We start from the raw sequence: 18,288 nt of genomic DNA, 5'->3' as shown, positions 1-18,288 counted from the left end.
AAATAATACCTCATCCTAGCACCAAAACTTTATATTGGAAAAGGAGTTTGTTTTTTTTTCTTCCAAAAGTGTCATGTTTCCATTAAGCAATTTTATTTTCAAATTACATGGTCAATGGAAACAGAGCTATTGGTCTTCTGCTTAGCAACACTGAAACATTTAGGTTGTGATGTGATAGAATTGTAATGATAAAGGGGTGTGAATAGATTTGTTAGATGCTGTATCGTCATGTCTCAAAACCAAAGATGAACATTTGTGTTTATCAGCCTTTTGGAACTACTGACATGGAAATCATGCAAGAAAATTAATTTATCCACCAAAATGTTGCTGCCACTGTTAGAAGTCAGAAGTCTGTTGCTGTGGCTAATGAGTTCATCCTTTGTGTATATTTTGTTTTTCAGAGATTACGGACAGAGAATAGGCTCCTGAAACAGAGGATAGACACACTAGAAAAAGTGAGTTCACCACAGAAACACATACTTCTCCTTTCACACCAGTTCAACTCTAATCCATGGTTTTCCCAGACGTCATGCATCCCTCCTAACAATGGAGCCATTTCTCGCACTAACTCGCCGGACTTGCACATACGGGAAGCTGCCTGCTTTTAGGATAACTTATTGAGTTGAAAAGCGGATTTCCTGATCCATAAAATCAAGTCAGAAGACGTTGAATTTCATCTCCAGGTCACCATGGTAACGGTCTCTAAAGTGCAGTTTTTTTTCCTCAAAAAAAAAAAGAAAGAAAAAGAAAAAAAACTGGTGAGCATCTCCCCGGATGTTGCTGACTGGAGAGACTGCGTGTAGCAGATGTGGAATGTGAATGACGACGCTTGGTGTTGGAAGCTGGAAGCACTGCATGCTGGGTAATCGGCATGCTGTCAGACTGAGTTCTGCTGCTGCACCATGCATGAGGTCTGGTGTGGATAACAGGAGCGTCTGCTGGGCTGCTGCTTCAGCACTGAGCTCCGGGCGAGGCATTTTGACTTTTTAAACTCATAACTAACCGAAGACTTTAAGAAAAAAAAAACTTGGATGAGATGTTTCTGCTCACTTAAACCAACCTGTATCTGCTTACTGTAGGTATTTGTAGCTTTCTTCCCTGTCAGCTTTAACCACGTCCAAAGCTTTTTGTTTGCAGAACCACTTATTTCCTCACTTTGTCACCAGCTTAGCTCCACTTTATTTCACCGCACCTGCAATGTTCCTTTTCTACCTGATGGTTCAGCTACTAAACAATGGAGAGAAAATGAACATTGCATTTCTTCTTTGAAGCAATCAGTTGTTCTTTTGTGTGCTTTAACTGTCCTTTGGATTGTCTCTCTCCCTCTGTCTCTGTTGATATTTCTGTTTTGTAGGAAAGTGCTTCCTTGGCAGATAGATTGATTCAGGTATATTCCTTTATTTTTCTATCCAACTCAGCCCTTCCCTTATCTTTCTCTTTCTGTTTTTCACTGCATGCTTACTTTAGCTAAATCCTAGACCAATCAGAATCTGATGAACTCTAATGAATAAAGAACTACATCACATGGCAACTGATAACATTGTTTATCCAGTGCATGAAACTCCACATTATGGCATGTTGGACAAAATGACAGGATCACAGCTTAGCACAGCTAAGGGTTAATGTAAATCACAGTTGCCAGCGTTCAAACGAGCATGAAAACCCATTCCCACCTCTTGTCTGATTCGCCCACCCATTCCGCCTTTTCCGTTTCACTTCCTGTCGTGCTCATCCCACCCCTCCTCGGTTGCTTATGTCCAAAGGGACAAGTGACTCGAGCCCAAGAGGCAGAGGAGAACTACCTGGTCAAGCGGGAGCTGACCACGGTCAAACAGCAGAGCGAGGAGGCCACTGCTCAGCTGGAGCAGGCCAGGAAAACCATCAGGCAGCTTCAGCAGCAGCCACAAGCGGTAAGCAGGGGGATGGAAAAACCTCGCATGGCAGGACGCTGCGCGTAGCGTTAGAGGCGGCGTACAGCTCAGATCTGGGTGTGAGGTTTGGGTTTAAGCTTTCAGATAACTGCCTTTTTTTTTTTAAAGATGAATGTGGTTTGGAAACAACTGGAGGTTCAGATAACAGAAATTTTGTCATGTTCAAAAGTCTAGAGAAGAGACCTTCATACATGTTCTGCACACACTTATCATTCATCATAAGATCTGTAAAAAACACAAATTATTTATTAGTTCATGGAGTTTATCTTCCTGATAATGTTTCTTAGTGTAACTTGTCTATTACCATAATTTCCTGACTATTGAACACACCTGAATATTCAGCTCTGGAAAAAAATGGAGACCACTTAAAATGATTGGTTCCTCTAATTTTACTCTTCATAGGTATATGTTTAGTAAAATGAACATTGTTCTTTTATTCTATGAACTTCTGACAACATGTCTCTGAAATTCCAAGTAAAGATTTAGTATTTATTTGCAGAAAATGAGAAATGGTCAAAATAACAAAAAAGATGCTTTCAGACCTCAAATGATACAAAGAAAACAAGTTCATATTCATTTAGAAACAACAATACTAATGTTTTAACTCAGGAAGAGTTCAGCAATCAATATTTGGCGGAATAACTAGGAGGTCTTCAGTGTAATTCAGTGCAGTGGTCTCTTCATTTTTTCCAGAGTTGTACGCCACACCCACTGACTTTGGGGAAAAAAGCACATGTCTGTAGGCTGGTACAAAGGAGTATTAGAGCCAGGCTAAGAAAAAAATCAAATAAATCTACAAGACAAAAAGTCCTAATAATATCAGATTGAAGTCACACGACAAAAAAGTCATATCACGAGAATAAAGTTGTAACTATACAAGAAAAAAACCTTAATATTAGGATAATGAAGAAGTAATTGTATAATAACTAACACAAAAATAACAAAAAATCAAATCAGAAATGTTGAGCATCTTGTTAAGTTATAATGTAGTATTGTACAAATAGGAAATACTTGATCTTTTAACACATCAGATTCAAATGATTTCCAGTAGCAGGACTTTGGAATGAGTGTTTATTTTTAAGAATGAATCACAGACTTCACAACTTGTCACATCTTGATAACTATCAAAGCTTTGCTCTCAGTAAAATGACTTTTTTTGGTAATTTTACGACTTTCTTCTGGTAAGACTGCGTCTTCATTCTACTAACAATATGACGTTGTTCTCACAATTTAAAAAAAAATAAAAATCTTTTTGTCTGTCTTAAGGTCGCAGATGTAACATGAGATATTTAACTTTTGATAAAATATATACCGGTAAATTCTTATTCAGTACCACGGCTGCTTAAGAAGAAGAATACAGTAACCTACCAAGAAAAGTCATGAGGAAAATTTGTTCTTGAACTTGTGTTGTCCTGCATCATAACAGCAATCCAATTTTTCAAAACCAAAACTTGGCGGCTGTTAGAAATGACAGTAAACCTAGTCGCTTAACACTCATTCAGAAACTTTGATTCGGCTGCTTGAGTTGCCTCTTTACCCCCCAAAAAACATTTTTAACCAAATTTAGCATATAATACTGAATAAAAGTATTCAAACCTTTTCACAATTTTGTCACATTACAACTTTAATAGATGTTGGGGGGGATTTTATATGACACGCCAAGACAAAATGACCTAAGCAAAATACATGGTTTTCTTCCATTCTTTCTTTCTTTTGCAAATAAAAATCTTAAAAGTGTGGTGTGCATTTGTATTTAATCTGATATCCCTAAATAGAATTCAATGTAGTCAATTGCCTTCATAATTTGCCTAACTAGTAAGCAGAGTCCTCCTGTGTGTCATTTCTTTTTAATATAAACCCACTGAGAAACATGGTGATGGTGGCATTATGCTATGGGATCCTTTTTTCCCCCAGTAGAATACAATTTGGTCAAAGTATGGGCTCAGTTGATTTTTATTTGTAAAATAGTTTAAATCACTGCAAACGTTGAAGTCTTGGGTTGGTCTGCCTCAGAAAATCCCCCCACAGGGTTTAGCTCTTCTCACGATGCTCATTGGTTCTAGATAGCGACCTGTTTTGCAATGCAGAAAGCCTTGCAAAAATGGTTACACACAGGTCTACACACATCTGTCACCGTTTACGGTGTGTGTTCATGAATGTGTAAGCAGCTGTGTGTGTAGCTGGGTGATTTCACACGTAGCCCCTCCCTCTCAGATTCCTCTCTGTGCATATCTGGTGGGCTAACTTTGTTAATTATTCATGTTTGGATTCCACATGGTAATGTGACGCGCTACACTGTTTTACATAATTTGCTGCCTTGTTTAACAATGAATGGACATGAATTAATGATGTGATGTGAGAGGAGAAACACTGCAGAGGCCTTGAGAGTATGGAGATGGATATTACTGACTGTTCAGTAGACTGTTTCTTTTTGGGGGCAGTGAATGATGATGTTTCACCATTCACTGATGAAACATCATTCTGACTGTCATTCTGACTGCGTTCAGACTGCGTTCTGACTGTCATTCTGTGTCGGTTGCAGAAGGGACCGCCTCGGTTTTCAGAGGAGTCCGTCCTGCAGCTGGAGAAGGAGCTGGTCCAGGCCCGGCTGAAGGAGGCCGAGTCCCAGTGTGCGCTCAAAGAAATGCAAGACAAGATCCTCGATATGGAGAAGGTCAGCTGCTGCAGGTGCACACAAGCTTATTTATTACATGGCTCACAAACCCTAGTTTCATCTGTATGTTGAACAACCTTTCTGCAGAGGAACTCGTCACTACCAGATGACACTAACGTGGCGCGACTCCAAGAGGAGCTGATCGGGGTGAAGCTGAGGGAAGCAGAGGCTCTGACTGGACTGAAGGAGCTGAGACAGCAAGTCAGAGACCTGGAAGAACACTGGCAGGTGAGCAGCAGGATAGCTGGGCATAAATCACACCGAGACTTTACAATGACCAAAATTCAAAAAGCTGCAAATTTATCAAGTGAGTGATTGATAGATGGAAATGTAAGCTACAGTATGTTCCACAGGCAAATGTGCTTAGTTTAAGGAAGGGTTCCTGTGCACTCTGGGACAGTCTGAGATTGAACACCTTTCCAGGTCTGGATAATTATGATGTTGTTTGGGAAAAAAAAAAAAAATTCCCAGATTTTATTCCCAATACCACCCACTTTCCAGCCGCTTTTCGCCTCCCACTTTCCTACTCTTATTTCCTGTTTAAAGTATGTGGACAGAAATGAACAAAGAACTCCGGAAGCATAGGTCTGGAGGAGTAGTTCATTTTGTGTAGGAACCCTGACTTGGTGTTGCTGAAAGAGTCTGATTGTGAGCCGTCTCCTCAGCGCCACCTGGCACGCACCGCGAGTCGCTGGAAGGACAGCCCCAAGAAGAACACGCTGAGTGAGCTGCAGGACGAGCTGATGAGCGTGAGGCTGAGAGAAGCCGAGGTCCAGGCAGAGCTGAGAGAAACTCGACAGAGGCTGCTGGAGATGGAGACTCAGGTCAGCGCTCACATTGTTCTGTAATCAAGCTTTTTATCTTTCTTCTCTACTCTTTTTTACATATAATCTAAGCTAAGTGTAATAACAAAAAGCAACCGTGTTACGGGACATTTTCAAAAGCCACAGGTTGTAATGCTATACTTTCGCCTTAAGAGGGCAGCAGCTTTCTACTTCACCTGCATTTTTGCCTGTTTGATCCAAAACCACAGGCCGTACATTTATCTATAAAAAACTTTTTCCTGCTGCTTCTCCAGAATCAGATTCACAGCAATCAGCTGCGACGGGCCGAACAGGAGAGCCGCTGTTTGCAGGAGCGCGTGCAGACGCTGACCACCCAGAACAAGGATCTGCATGTGCAGCTACAAGAGATCAAGCGGAGGCAAGCTGAGATTGAATGCAAGGTACAAAGAGCCTGCTGTAGCGTTTTAGCACCACCTCTGCAGGGACGAGCCACCACAGCTCAGTTGTGGTGCAAGCTGTGAATTTCAACTTGTGAACTTGGTGAAAAAAGGAGTGTTTAAACTGAAGAGCTGATGTCTTTTTTTCTTTTTTTTTTGCAGAGTAAGGAAGAAGTAATGGCTGTGAGGTTGAGGGAAGCTGACAACATTGCTGCCATGGCAGAGCTCCAGCAACAGATCTCTGAGCTGGAGATTCAGGTAAAGTCCCAGCTCTGCAGCAAGCATTGGATTTCCTCAACTCCCTCACAAGCCACATCACACATATCTCATCATTCTCAGCCACAGAGGGAAATTTCTCTCATCGTGAAATATATGGGCGTCAAAGCAAATTTGTAGTTTATTTTAATTCAAAAGAGGAAGTGAAGTTAAGCACGTAGCTATTTCTTAATATGACAGATATTTGATGCTGTGGTTTTTTACTTATTCTTTGATTTGAAGTACACAAAGATCTGATTGGGGAGGGAGAGGGAGTTAAAAGTGTTAGAATTTTATATTCGTCTGGAAATTTTTACCTGATCTGGTGTTTGTTCTTTGTTACCATAGAGACACAGTTAACACATCGTCTGATAAGCTTTCACCTAGTTTCAGCAGAAACACATCCAGGGGACAATTTACCAACTAATGGGTCCCACACAGAGTGTCACAAAAGTTTTCACACTCCTTGAAGGTTTTTCAGTTTCAGTCACGAAGTAACCACAAAGCTTCAATGTAGTTTATATGAAATTTCTTTGACACACTAAAATAAATTAGCATCTGATTGGATAGTGGAAAGAACAGATTCATGGCTTCATAAATCTTTTACAATAAAGATCTGAAAAACGGACGATATATTGGCACCAACTTCGGTATCGTCATTTTTTAACCTCGGTCCCATTAAAAAAAAAACTGGGCAAATATTAACAACGGGTATTTATTTCCATCTTGCTGCTGTTTGTTTCTGGAGGGACGGTGGAGCATGTTTGGTCATGTGACTGATGGTGGCGCAGCAAAGGATTGTGGGGAGTTTAACTGAAGCAGAGAAGCAGTGGTGAAGTCATTGTGGTCTGTTTTCCCCCCCAAGATGTCGAGAGAATAGTCAAATATCACATATATAATATCAGTTAATATACGTTTTCAGCTATAACAGCAACATTCATATTAGAGATTCACCAATCTGATGTTATCTGTATCAGTACCAATATTGAAAGGTATCAGTGACGGTAATTTGGAGCATAACAGCCAATGTAAAGTAAATTATAAAGAAACTTAAACTGATGAAAACAGTAGTTTGACTACATTGGTTAACCATGTAAAAATAAACTGCAGCAAACCTTCTTTTCAAATGGTTCAGAACGTGTAATTAGGAACTCTAAAATAAAATAAAATAATAAATAATAAAGCATGATGGTGCTCAGAGCACAAAGCATAGAATTAAACTGAATAGATCTGACCTTATGGATCAGACACACTGACTGAACAGATTCAACTTATGTTGTTTGTCCATGCTTGGCTAAGATTCTGAATCCATTGGTATATATATATATATATATATATATATATATATATATATGCTGGTGCAGAGTTATCAAATAAATTTGTTAGTCAGAACATTTATGTCTGTGTTTAAAAAAGGAAACATTTTAATTTGATTCAGCTGTTTGGTATCAGCCGATACTAAACCTCAGATATCTGTATCGGAAGTGAAAAGAGTGGATCAGCTCATCCCTAATTAATATAGGATATTGATACGAGCTCAGATTTTCATATCGGCGTATCCTTCGGATTCTCTCACATAAAATCCTAATAAAACAGATTGAAGTTTGATTATAAAATGTTAGTTTATAAAGGGCGTGCATAGATATGTCCCAAAACGTATTTTTACACTATTCTTTTACTGGGTAAGGGTTGGGGTTAAAACTCTATCATTCTCAAGATAAAACTATATTTAACTGAAGTGAACACACTTAAAACTGTGTCCTTTATAAACAAACGTCAAAAGGCAGGTGAGAAGGACCCAGTATTTATCCCCAAACATGTGTGAGATGCTGCATAACAACAAGACTGACCACAACAAACACGTCAACACACATCTGTTGTGACCACCACTCCGTCCAGAAGCCATGAACAGAAATACAGGGATCTAAAGTTCAAATCTAATTAAGCTTCAACGTGTTTGCGGACTCAGCATTTTACAACCCACAGCGATTTTGTTGCGTTACGTTTGTGGAGCGTGGCAGCAAATTATGTGTAAACAAGTTGTAGTGAGAGGAAGTTGGTTCTTTTCTGTGTTCTTAAAATGCACTGGGCTGTGTGTATTTCTGTCGCAGCTTTCTGCTCTGACTTCCCCACCGTCAGGCCTTCAAAGGCTCACCTCTATAGAGCATCCTCACAAGTCTTGCAGCATCACATCTGCACGGGTTCACTTCAACAGTTTGATTCAAACTCTTATAGTTTGTGATTTTCTGTAATGTTCGGTGTGCATTTTAGGCGACATGGCCTCACTGGGAGTTCTTTGCAAACAGAAAGGATATATAATATTTTTCCCCAAGTCCACGAGAAGGTTCTTTTTGGTTAGTCACAAATGAGTAAGCGTCTGTCGCTGCTTTTCTTGGCATTTAGCCCACATGTAGCCTCCTTGTGTGCTTGAAATTCTGAAGGATTTTAGTAATTTGACAACTTGCTAAACTTGTTGAGTCAACATTTTTTATCAATGGAAATGATCTCTGTTGAGAATCAGTAGATGTAATTCCAGAAGACGAGTGTGTAGTAAAGAAGTGGTGCTTTTCTTCCAGTTAGTATTAATCACAGGCATGTTTGTGACCTTAGTTAGCATTAGGTAGCACTGTTTTCTGGTAGAAAATTAATCCAAAGACCTAATAATCCAACTACTGCTGCTGCATACTGTCGACCAGCTGGCTGAAAGAACACAATTTCCTGACTTAAAAGTAAAAGTCAACCACTACAGGATTTTCTGCTGCTGGCCGATTGCCTGAATATAAGGCTGATGCTGTTTCATATTTTCACCTGTACACTGGGTGCATAAGTACATTTTTGTCAGTTTAAATATTTCTAATAATGTCTTTGACATAAAATTACACACCACATATTCCTAACAATACATGTAATCCATAGCTGCAAAGAAATTAAAGCAAATTACTTTACAAATGAAGTTATTGGTAAATATAAAAAAGGCATAAGAAATAAGTATTAAACACTATGGAATTAATTTAATAATAATAAAGAAAGCCATTTGTCACATGCCCTGCTCAGGTGTTTCCATATAAACCGCCTACAAATATGGAGGATTTCTTTTTCTTTTTTTTTGCGCACTCTGACTGTTAGTTCTTTCCATTCATTTTCAGTTGGATAAAAACCAGGTGAGAGCTGAGTTTGACTTTTTTTCTCTTGAATCAGTCAAGAGTTTCCTCATGTGTCTGGAAAATGCACATTCACTTTGTCTTCAGAGTGTTATCAAGAACATTTCCCCATCCGTCGGTCAGCCCACACGATGACGTTCCTACCTGGAAACGTCAGTCCGGTCCTGCCGTTTGTGCAGAACCATTCTTTCTCCAAACATGGTGCGTCTTCATTGACATCCAAAGAGTTCAGCTCTGGCTTAATCACACCATAGCATGTTCTCTCAGTGTTCAAAGTTATTCAGTAATTTTTTATAAAAGCACTTCATCAGGCTTTTCCTTCAACAGTGGAGTCTCTTGCGCAGTAAATGTGCTTAGAGCTTTGTTTGGGGATTTTTTGTAGAAAAAAAAAATCCTACCTTCCATTTTCAGGTTTTTGTGAAAATCTCTCTATGTGGCCTTTGGCTCTTGAACAGCTTTTCTCATTATTTTTCTGACTCCTGCTTCCTGTGAAAGTTCTGGTGGTATTCATATGCAACCAGTGATTTGGGCTTCGGCTCAGATTTCCAACAAAATGCCTTTTTGCAATGGAAGAGCTCAGACCGGCCTGGGTCCAAACCCGGGTTCACCCTCTTAGCATCAGCTCTTATGACCCAGTTCGGAGATATATTTTTAAAAAAGTAACTATATTTATAGAAATTTCTGTTTATGAGAGGAGAAACGAAGAATTAAAATGCTAAATAAATATGAGTGAGTTACACTGTTCTAGAATGAATCCTGTGCGTTCTGCTATCTGAATGCAACATCTGCAATATATTGAGTTATACTGTATATTTGGGGTTAGCAGTACACAATACTTTTTTTAAAGTTGCAAGTCCTTTCACACAGTTGGAGTCTAGTACTTCCTTTTAGTTGACATAAAGTGTGCTGGATGAATGTGAAGAATGTGAGATAGATGTGCAATTGGTCCTGAGAAGATAGCTTCATGTTTTTTCAGAAAATCAACATTTAAATGAAAATGATCTCTTGAGTGCTTCCACATATCTGAACCTTTTGGCTTCCCTTATATCTGATAAATATCCAGCTTTTGAACTCAACTCTTTGGTTATGCGGTTTATCAAACCTTTCTGAATAACCATGTCTGACTGTAAGTAACTTTTAAGTTTTCTTCATGAGCTTTCACTTTTAGTGCAATTTTCTCGTACTAGAGCGTTTTTCTCTCTTTTTAAGAGATTAATCTATTGATGGAGGTATTTAAGATTGCTTCAGTTTGTTTTGTTTACTTCCCATCTTTTATAAAAGTTTGCAGTGTGGCAGTCAGTGGTAGCTTTGGAGTGTGTTGTGTTGCAGACATGAGTCTAGTTTTGGTTTCAGTTCTGTTCTTTGTGACCACATTAACTTCATCCGATCACCTTCCTTTCTTCTAAATTGTTGCTCCAGTTTGCTCTTTGAGAAGCATGAAGCTTCTGATAAGTTGTTTTTCTGAAAGCCTGTTACGTCATCGCAGCACTGAGGAGAACTGCAGCAGCACTGCTGCCAGATAATTCTTCCTGTTTCTGCGTGGCAACATGTGCTGGTCATGTTTTTGTGGAAATTGTGTTGAAATGTTTTTGGTGACGTTTTCCTATTATCTATAGGCACGCTTTAATGAATTATGTTTGTAGTTGGAGTCATTTCATTGCTTATTCATAAATATTTCAATTCTCAAGGTCATCAAACAGCTTTAAATGAAATGCTGAACCAGCCTGACCCAGTGTGACCCCAAAACAAAAACCTGGTTTTGCCAACTTTAACTTCAATGTTTACATTATCTATCAATGAGTCTTTTACAAAGCTATGAAAAGGCTGAGGCCCTTTTCTGTGTAGAAATGTTTCAATACAGCCAAATTAGAGGATTTTCAAATATTAATGGCCTATTTAAGGCAAATTTCATTCATTTTATTCATATTAAAGTTTGGACTTTTTACTTTAGCCATTCAGAATCAGATTTGTTTGTGCTTCAGATCCCTGCCTTGTTGCAAACCCCAAGTGTTCATTAGCTTAAGGTCATAAACTGATGGTCAGACTTTATCTTGGAGGATTTTTTCTGCTGCAGCACAGCAAATAAACCCGATCCATCACACAACCACCACCGTGTTAAACTGTTGTGAGGGTGACCTTTATCCAACTTTATGTTGTCAGTCAGGTTTATTCATAGCACAATTTTAGCAACAAGACAGTTCAAAGTGCTTCACATGATAAAAACACAACATACCTGTTTAAGAAACGTTATACATTTTGTCAAATGTCATCATCAAAATCAATAATCAAATGTACATCAACTATTTTGATCAATGTCTCAGTTGTTTTTAATCAAAGTCAACTCTAAACAGGTGTGGTTTTAGCCTTGATTTAAAGGAACTCAGTGTTTCAGCTGTTTTGCAGTTTTCTGGAAGTGTGTTCCAGATTAGTGGAGCATAAAAACAGAATGCTGCTTCTCCATGTTTGGTTCTGGTTCCGGGGATGCAGAGCAAACCAGAAAAAGGCCTGTATGTCAGGCAGTGTCTCAGTAATTTCTTCATTTTAGATGTGAGACAGTGATGGCATTTAGATGTGGCTTTACATCAAAATGTGAGTTTCAGGAAATGTGATGGATCACAATTAATTCCTGATCTTATTAGGCAGGCAATTGGTAGCTCCCCCTCACCCCCCCACTTCTTTTTGGATCAGGCAGCCTTTATTTAATATTAGTTGGACAGGAAAGTGGGAAATGAGAGAGAGGGAAGACATGCAGCAACGGTCACCAGGCCAGGAATCGATTCTGCGACGGCTGCGTCGAGGACTAAGGCCTCCTTATATGGGTCATGCTCTACCCCCTGCGCTGCCACAGCACCTTAGCTTTTCTTAAAATAAATCTTATAAATAAATACATTTGAATGAGTCCTCTTTTTAAAACCGCATTTTGCATTCACTTCGATTATTTTTGTGTACTCTTGAAATTGTTTGGCAAAAACTGTGACTGAAGCAAAAACAGAAGGTTGCAGAAAGTTTTTCACGTCTTTGAAAAGTTCTTTTACAAATGGTTGGTCCACCAATCGTTTTAGCCTTTCAGCTAGCGCTACCTAGCATTCATTTCAGACCATCTTTCCGGCTAGAGGCTAGAGTTAGGGGTACTTTTTAAAATACCTATTGAGTTTCACACCACTTTGATTATGTGATAAGGTGAAAACAACTCTGACGAAGAAGAGCTTTTTAAAAAAAAAAAAAAAAAATCCAGGTGTGCATGCATGCTTGTGCTTAGCTGTTTTTATATTTTAAGCTAGAAATACAAGCTATTTATAAGTGTGACTTTGACAAAAGAAAGCCTCCCCCTCATCTTCTCCTCAGGCGAACACACAATCACACCGTGTGGTCTGAGGTTTGGTTACTAAGTGATGGAGCACAAACACCCAACACAGAAAACTCACTCCCGCCCTCATACTTTGCAGAATCTACGTAATGAACTCTTAGCGGAGTGTGTCAATAACACGAACAAGCCTTTTAACTTTATTTACACCTCGGTCCTTCTCTATTTTATAAACAGAAACTAGAAATCAGATGATACTTGTTGGTTTAGTGTTTTTTTCCCCCTCTGTACTCAGCAGGGATTTAAATCAGTGTGGCACTTTTGGCTTTTTGGTCTGTGGTTTGGTTACCTGCTCTTTAAGTTGTGGGGAGCGATAATGGTTTTAATCTAAAGGGAATTGAGACAAAAAAAAAGAAGTTTGCTTCCTTATCAGGGAAGGTTTTGCTCATTGGTGACGGTTCGGTTTTCACGTGAAGGGTTATGATCAGAGGGAGGGTTTGTTCAGTCCAAACGGTCCTGCAGGAACAACTCCAAACAGACAGAGATGGTGGAGAGCGTGGTCAACGAAACTTGGATGCCTGATTTCAGTTTAAAGTCGAACAACCTCCTTCTCTCCGTCAGCCATGGCCTCTGCACGCCACAAGCCTCACTGTCTTCTGGTCTGATAGGAAGTGGTTTCTCATCTTGAAGCAGAGACTCTACCAAAGGTGGCATGCATGGTTTATTTTGAGGTTTCTATGACATGCTCAGAGATTTGTGCAGCAATGTCTTAAGATGTTTTGCTGATGCGCCGAATGCATCTGCACCGATCCTGCAGCTATTATTGTTCTAAGTTGGACTGCGGATCGAGGACGGAAAGTTCACTCTCAGCTAAACAAAAACAGCGATGCATTTCTGCCCCACACACTGCGCAGTTTCACACATTCCCTCTAAAATGTTTTTGTGCACATTCAGAATAACCTAAACACCGTCGTCCACAGCGAGCTGATGGGAAACGCGCGAATGAAATTAGACGGGATTTCAGAAGAAATTCTAAGTTGTAATTTAGTTATTTGGTCGATATTTCTGTCTTCACGCAGGATGTGATGTTGACAGGATGTTTAGTTCAGTCCAGGGCTGCAAGCCAGCTGAAACGAAGTTCATTTCAGAAGCGACGTGGCGCACGGTTTATGCTGGAGTCTTGAAATGGGAGGACGGGAGGAGAGTGTTTTTGGAGACGCCCGGCCTCGCTCCCACACCTGCTGATGCACACAGCTGAACAGGAGGAAGTCTCATTAACGGCCTGCTGTTTTTGTTGCAGTGTTTTGGAGCCGCTAAACCTCAAAAACAACTGAATCTTGGAACAAAACTCACTTGTTTAGATAAAAGAGAGCCTTCTGGGACCTGCAGACCTGAGCACTAAGTCACCACAGGAGCAGAGGATCCTGTCTGTATTTCGGGGTGTTGGCCGGCCTCAGCGCCCCAGCTCTCTTTAATATTTTAGCTCAGAGCTGCTACAAGAGATCTTTCCTACCAACAGCCATCACTATCTACAATAACTGTTAGAAGAATTTGAATTACTATGAGTTGCAACAAAATTAAATTTCCCTTGGGATCAATAAAGTATTTTTGAATTTGAATTTGCTTTCAAACTAAAAGTGCACTGAATGTTGAGGTTTGAAGCGGATTGGCCCCCGTTGGCTGCAGGTGTCTTAGTGAGGAAGGTAAACATCACATGCTCTGTTTAACCGTCGGGGCCAACACTCGGCCTCATCCCCAGGGCCTCGGGAGGAAATCAAGCTCAAATGGCAGCGTTTGCCGTTTTCCCCCAGACATCTGTGACTTTGGTTACCCGCCACACAAGCCTGCACTTCTTTATTCCTCAGAATGTTAGTCAAGCATGCAGAATTAAACCTGTCGCAATCAGAGATTTAGCAATTAACTGCATGATAAATTCAAGTCGGCTCAATCATTTCCATTCTGATGATTGATGTCTTTGAACGGGCATTTTTGTTTGGTTTTAGTTTTGTGTGCTTTTAATTTCAGCTCTATTTATTGTTTTTGGTGGTTGAGTTTTAATGTGTCTTCCAGTTCCAGTTTTAAGTCGCTGTGGGCGATATGGACTTATAGTCTTATCACAATATTTCGTGGTACTACTGTGATAATGGTAGCAGTGACAATATGAACTATTTCTTATTTTTCATGTAACTCTCTGCCTGTGACTGTATGACAGCAGTCAACCCCACAAACACAAATACCGCATTTGAAAAACATCCATTTATAATACACTCCTTTAGGACACCAGTCACATTTATGTGATTTGTATCACTAAACTGCACACAGTAACTGCACTTAATCATGTTTTCAAATTTATTCATATACTCCTTCAACAAACAATGTTCGTCCTTGAGAGGGCAAACTTAAGTTTTAATGGATGTTTTTCAGATGCAGTATTTGTGTTAGTGGAGTTGACTGCAGTATCACACATTATTATCCTGTTATCAACTGGAAAATGGTCACTAAACGACAATATTATCGTTTACCGATGAGACAATTTATTGTCCAGCAACATGTGTTATCATCACAGGCTGATGTAGAATCTCCCTCTGTGCCAGTCAGGCCCTGTGCAGAGACTCTTCATTTCTTCAAGTGGTTGTTGTTACCTAGAATACTTCACTTTGATCTGTCGTTAGTGTAACATCTCCTCTTGCAACAGAAAGAAGAAGGGAAGGTCCAAGGGCAGCTGAACCACACAGACTCCAGCCAGTACATCAGAGACCTCAAAGACCAGATATCTGAGCTGAAACAAGAGGTAAGGCTGCTTCTCACAAGCACCACATGCAGCCCTCATTAAGTGGTTTTTAGCGAGGCTGTGTTCATGGTTGGGGTTAATGATCAGGTGGAGTGTTGATGCCAGCCCTTTGATGTAGCACTTCACGTTTCTTTCCATTTTTCTGTGAGCTGGTTTACAGATTAGTAGAAGTGTTAACTACACCCAGAGACTTCCTGTGCGGGATCCGCACTGCGCACCTCTGACAGACACAGACCTGCCCCTCAAGTTTCCACGTTCACTCTGAAGCACTAGAACGAACGCAGCACTTACCAGAATGTTAATGTTCTGATGCTCATTTATAATGCTTTACAAAAGTATTCATACCTCTGGACCTTATTCACATTTGCTTGGAGACCCTGAAGTGTGTTACTGAGATGTTTGTGACAGACGCAGTAAAAACGGTACATTATTCTGAATTGGAATTAAAAACAACATATAAAATACTCCAAATTCAGCCCCTTTAGTGAGAATGTTTGAGAAGCGTCTTTCTACCGACAGTGGAAGGTTTGAGGCACGTCAAAAGCCATGTCTGCCGGTATTTTCAGATGTTAATTTGGGAAAGATTTCATGTTTAGACCAGTCAGCTGTAGCTGTCATGCCAGGCCACTTGATGGCGCTGTGATTGTAGCATATTGTTGAAATGTGCATGTATTTTTCATGCTTAGCTTCCACCTCATTTAGGAAACATGAATATGTTTCTGGCTCAGCCCAGTGCTCACGTAACACACATGTATATTTTCCTTATCAGAAATTGTGTTAAAGCTGCAGTATACAACTTTTACAAAAATATGTTTATCACATATTTGTTCAAACTGCCAGAGAGAGATGATCTGAAAAGATTGACTTCCTCTCAGAGCTACTGTTGCTGTCTGTAGAAATCAAAAACAACCAATCAGAGCCAGAGGGTCTCAGCGCTGTCAGTCATGCTTGTTATCACGCTGCTAAAAGTGCTAATGGCAGAGAAACATCTCACTGTTCCAGGAAACTGTTTATCTGCCGTCATCAGTGGCCATGCTAACTAGCCTTAGCATTTATGACAGGCTGTGCTGACGAGGAGAACCTGTAGAGTAGCAGAGAGCAAGGGCAGGGTGTGTATACACGAAGGTGATCGACAGCAGGAACATAGGGAAAAGGGAGAGTAGCTTGATTTTCTTTTTTTTAAATATGTAATGTGTCTGATACCATATTGTCACAATAGTGACAGTTTCAAGAAATATGTAAAACACATATTTTTATAACAGTGCAGCTTTTCAAACTGAGCAGGTGAAGTAGCTCTAACAGCAGTACCAACGTTATCCAACGTTATCCAACGTTATCCAACGTTGTGTTTTTCTACCGATGGAACACATCACATCCTGCCTCCTGCGACGTTTTGGGACCTGGCTTCAAAACGTGCCGGTGTGGCAGACCCCGATCGCTGTAGGCATGGAAACGATCGGCTGGATTTCACTGATAACCGTCTCCGTGGAAACGGGGCCTAACTCCACTCTAAACCCTGTCAATATTTTGCCACTGTCTTCTTTACAGAGCAGCTCAAGTTCAGTCATATCACCTAGAGAACATTTGTCAGCATTCATTTTCAAGTCTTGCCACTTATCCTCAATTGGCTTCGGGTCTGTCCTTGGACTAGGCCGTTCAAACTTGTGTTGTAGATTTCAACAACTTCTTTGGAAGACTTGGCTGCTTCTCTGATTAATGTCATTAATCGGCCATGTTTTGGTTAGATATTTATGAATGAGGTGGTTTTCCTGAAGGCAGATGATGTTATTTACTGGTTCAGATTATTATTTGTGAAACTTTTTTGACAACCATGCAGCCGTCATGAACTGCTGTGTTCAAGGCATTATGTTAAATCTCTGTGAAACGCACTGAGGTTTGTGGCTGCAGCACTCAACAAAAGTGAAAAGTTGTAGACGTTATAACCATGAATTGTAAATTTGCATAAGACGTCACTGCTGATGAATTCATCTTCCATGTGAAAAAGTGAAAATGCTTTCTTTTCTCCTCAGTCCATCTGCAGTCTGTGTGTATTCTCTGCTCAGTCTAGTGTTTCTTCTAGACTGAGGTGACTGAGCTGAGAAAAGCGAGTCATTTCCCCTCCCACCCTCGTCTTGCTTTCCTAGCAGCGACCTACTAGGAATCCTGTCAACTTTCACGTCTGAGTTGAACAAATCTGAAAGTACGTCGTATCAGAAACAAGCCCCACTACCTTCCTCCCCTCTCTTTCTTTCTTTTTTTTTTTTTTAATTTAATTAAAAACCTGCATCTTAATTCTGGAAATTTTGACTGTAGTCAACCACATCACAACTTCCTCTGCGCGCCACAGCAGCTGCTGCTGACGTAGGCTCGTTTTCTGTGCTGCCTTTGGCCTGCAGTGCTCTGAACGCATCTTTTCTCCTACATGTCTGTCTGTTGCATGGCAGGCTGGCCGAGGTGAGTGGTTTCAGTGGCTTTGTCATGTGACCCACAGCTGACCTTCATCTCCCTGAGTCGCTGTGAAGCTGTTTATTGTTGGGAGTTGGAGACGGTCCAGAATGCTTCAGCAACTCAGAGTGTCTGGAGCCCTGAAGTCTGATGAATTCTGCAAACGCTCCTTTCTGTGTTTTATGTGTGAACAAAACACATGAATGTCATTTAATATATTTCATTATATTTATTTAAGAAAAAAACAGCTGCTTCTCTAAACTTACAAAACAAAACCAAGCATGATGGGCCATCTCCCTCACAGCCATTTGTCTCACATTAATAAAGTTCTGTCTCCTGGCAGAGTTCACCCAGTTACTGTGATTTTGTTTTAGGAGTTTCTATGTTTTGCATCCATATTACATTTTACATTTGTTGAGTAAAATGATAGAAAAAAATAAAAGTCTATATGCAGTTATGATCAGAATTAATTAGCTCTCCTTTCAAAGTAATTAATAACTCTTAA

The 18,288-nt window shown here is 40.1% G+C and overlaps 1 protein-coding gene across 5 annotated transcripts in view; it reads left to right on the top strand.

Annotated features, from left to right (window-relative positions):
- The window catches only part of evi5 (ecotropic viral integration site 5), a 45,449-nt gene that overhangs the window by 25,052 nt on the left and 2,109 nt on the right, over positions 1–18,288 (top strand). For 4 of the 5 annotated variants that reach the window (XM_014471366.2, XM_023339448.1, XM_023339449.1 and 1 more), the window contains 9 exons: positions 402–455; positions 1,355–1,387; positions 1,764–1,910; positions 4,474–4,605; positions 4,693–4,833; positions 5,271–5,429; positions 5,684–5,830; positions 5,990–6,085; positions 15,243–15,338. In XM_014471366.2, the coding sequence (XP_014326852.1) occupies positions 402–455; positions 1,355–1,387; positions 1,764–1,910; positions 4,474–4,605; positions 4,693–4,833; positions 5,271–5,429; positions 5,684–5,830; positions 5,990–6,085; positions 15,243–15,338 (1,005 nt within the window). The remainder of the gene's footprint in view (positions 1–401; positions 456–1,354; positions 1,388–1,763; positions 1,911–4,473; positions 4,606–4,692; positions 4,834–5,270; positions 5,430–5,683; positions 5,831–5,989; positions 6,086–15,242; positions 15,339–18,288) is intronic. The other variant, XM_023339451.1, reaches the window with a different exon arrangement.

The sequence above is a fragment of the Xiphophorus maculatus genome, chromosome 9 (assembly GCF_002775205.1).
Source record: "Xiphophorus maculatus strain JP 163 A chromosome 9, X_maculatus-5.0-male, whole genome shotgun sequence".
NCBI classification, from domain to species: domain Eukaryota; kingdom Metazoa; phylum Chordata; class Actinopteri; order Cyprinodontiformes; family Poeciliidae; genus Xiphophorus; species Xiphophorus maculatus.
The sequence above is the reverse complement of the archived record's forward strand: the minus strand, read 5'-3'. Positions and strand labels throughout refer to the sequence as shown.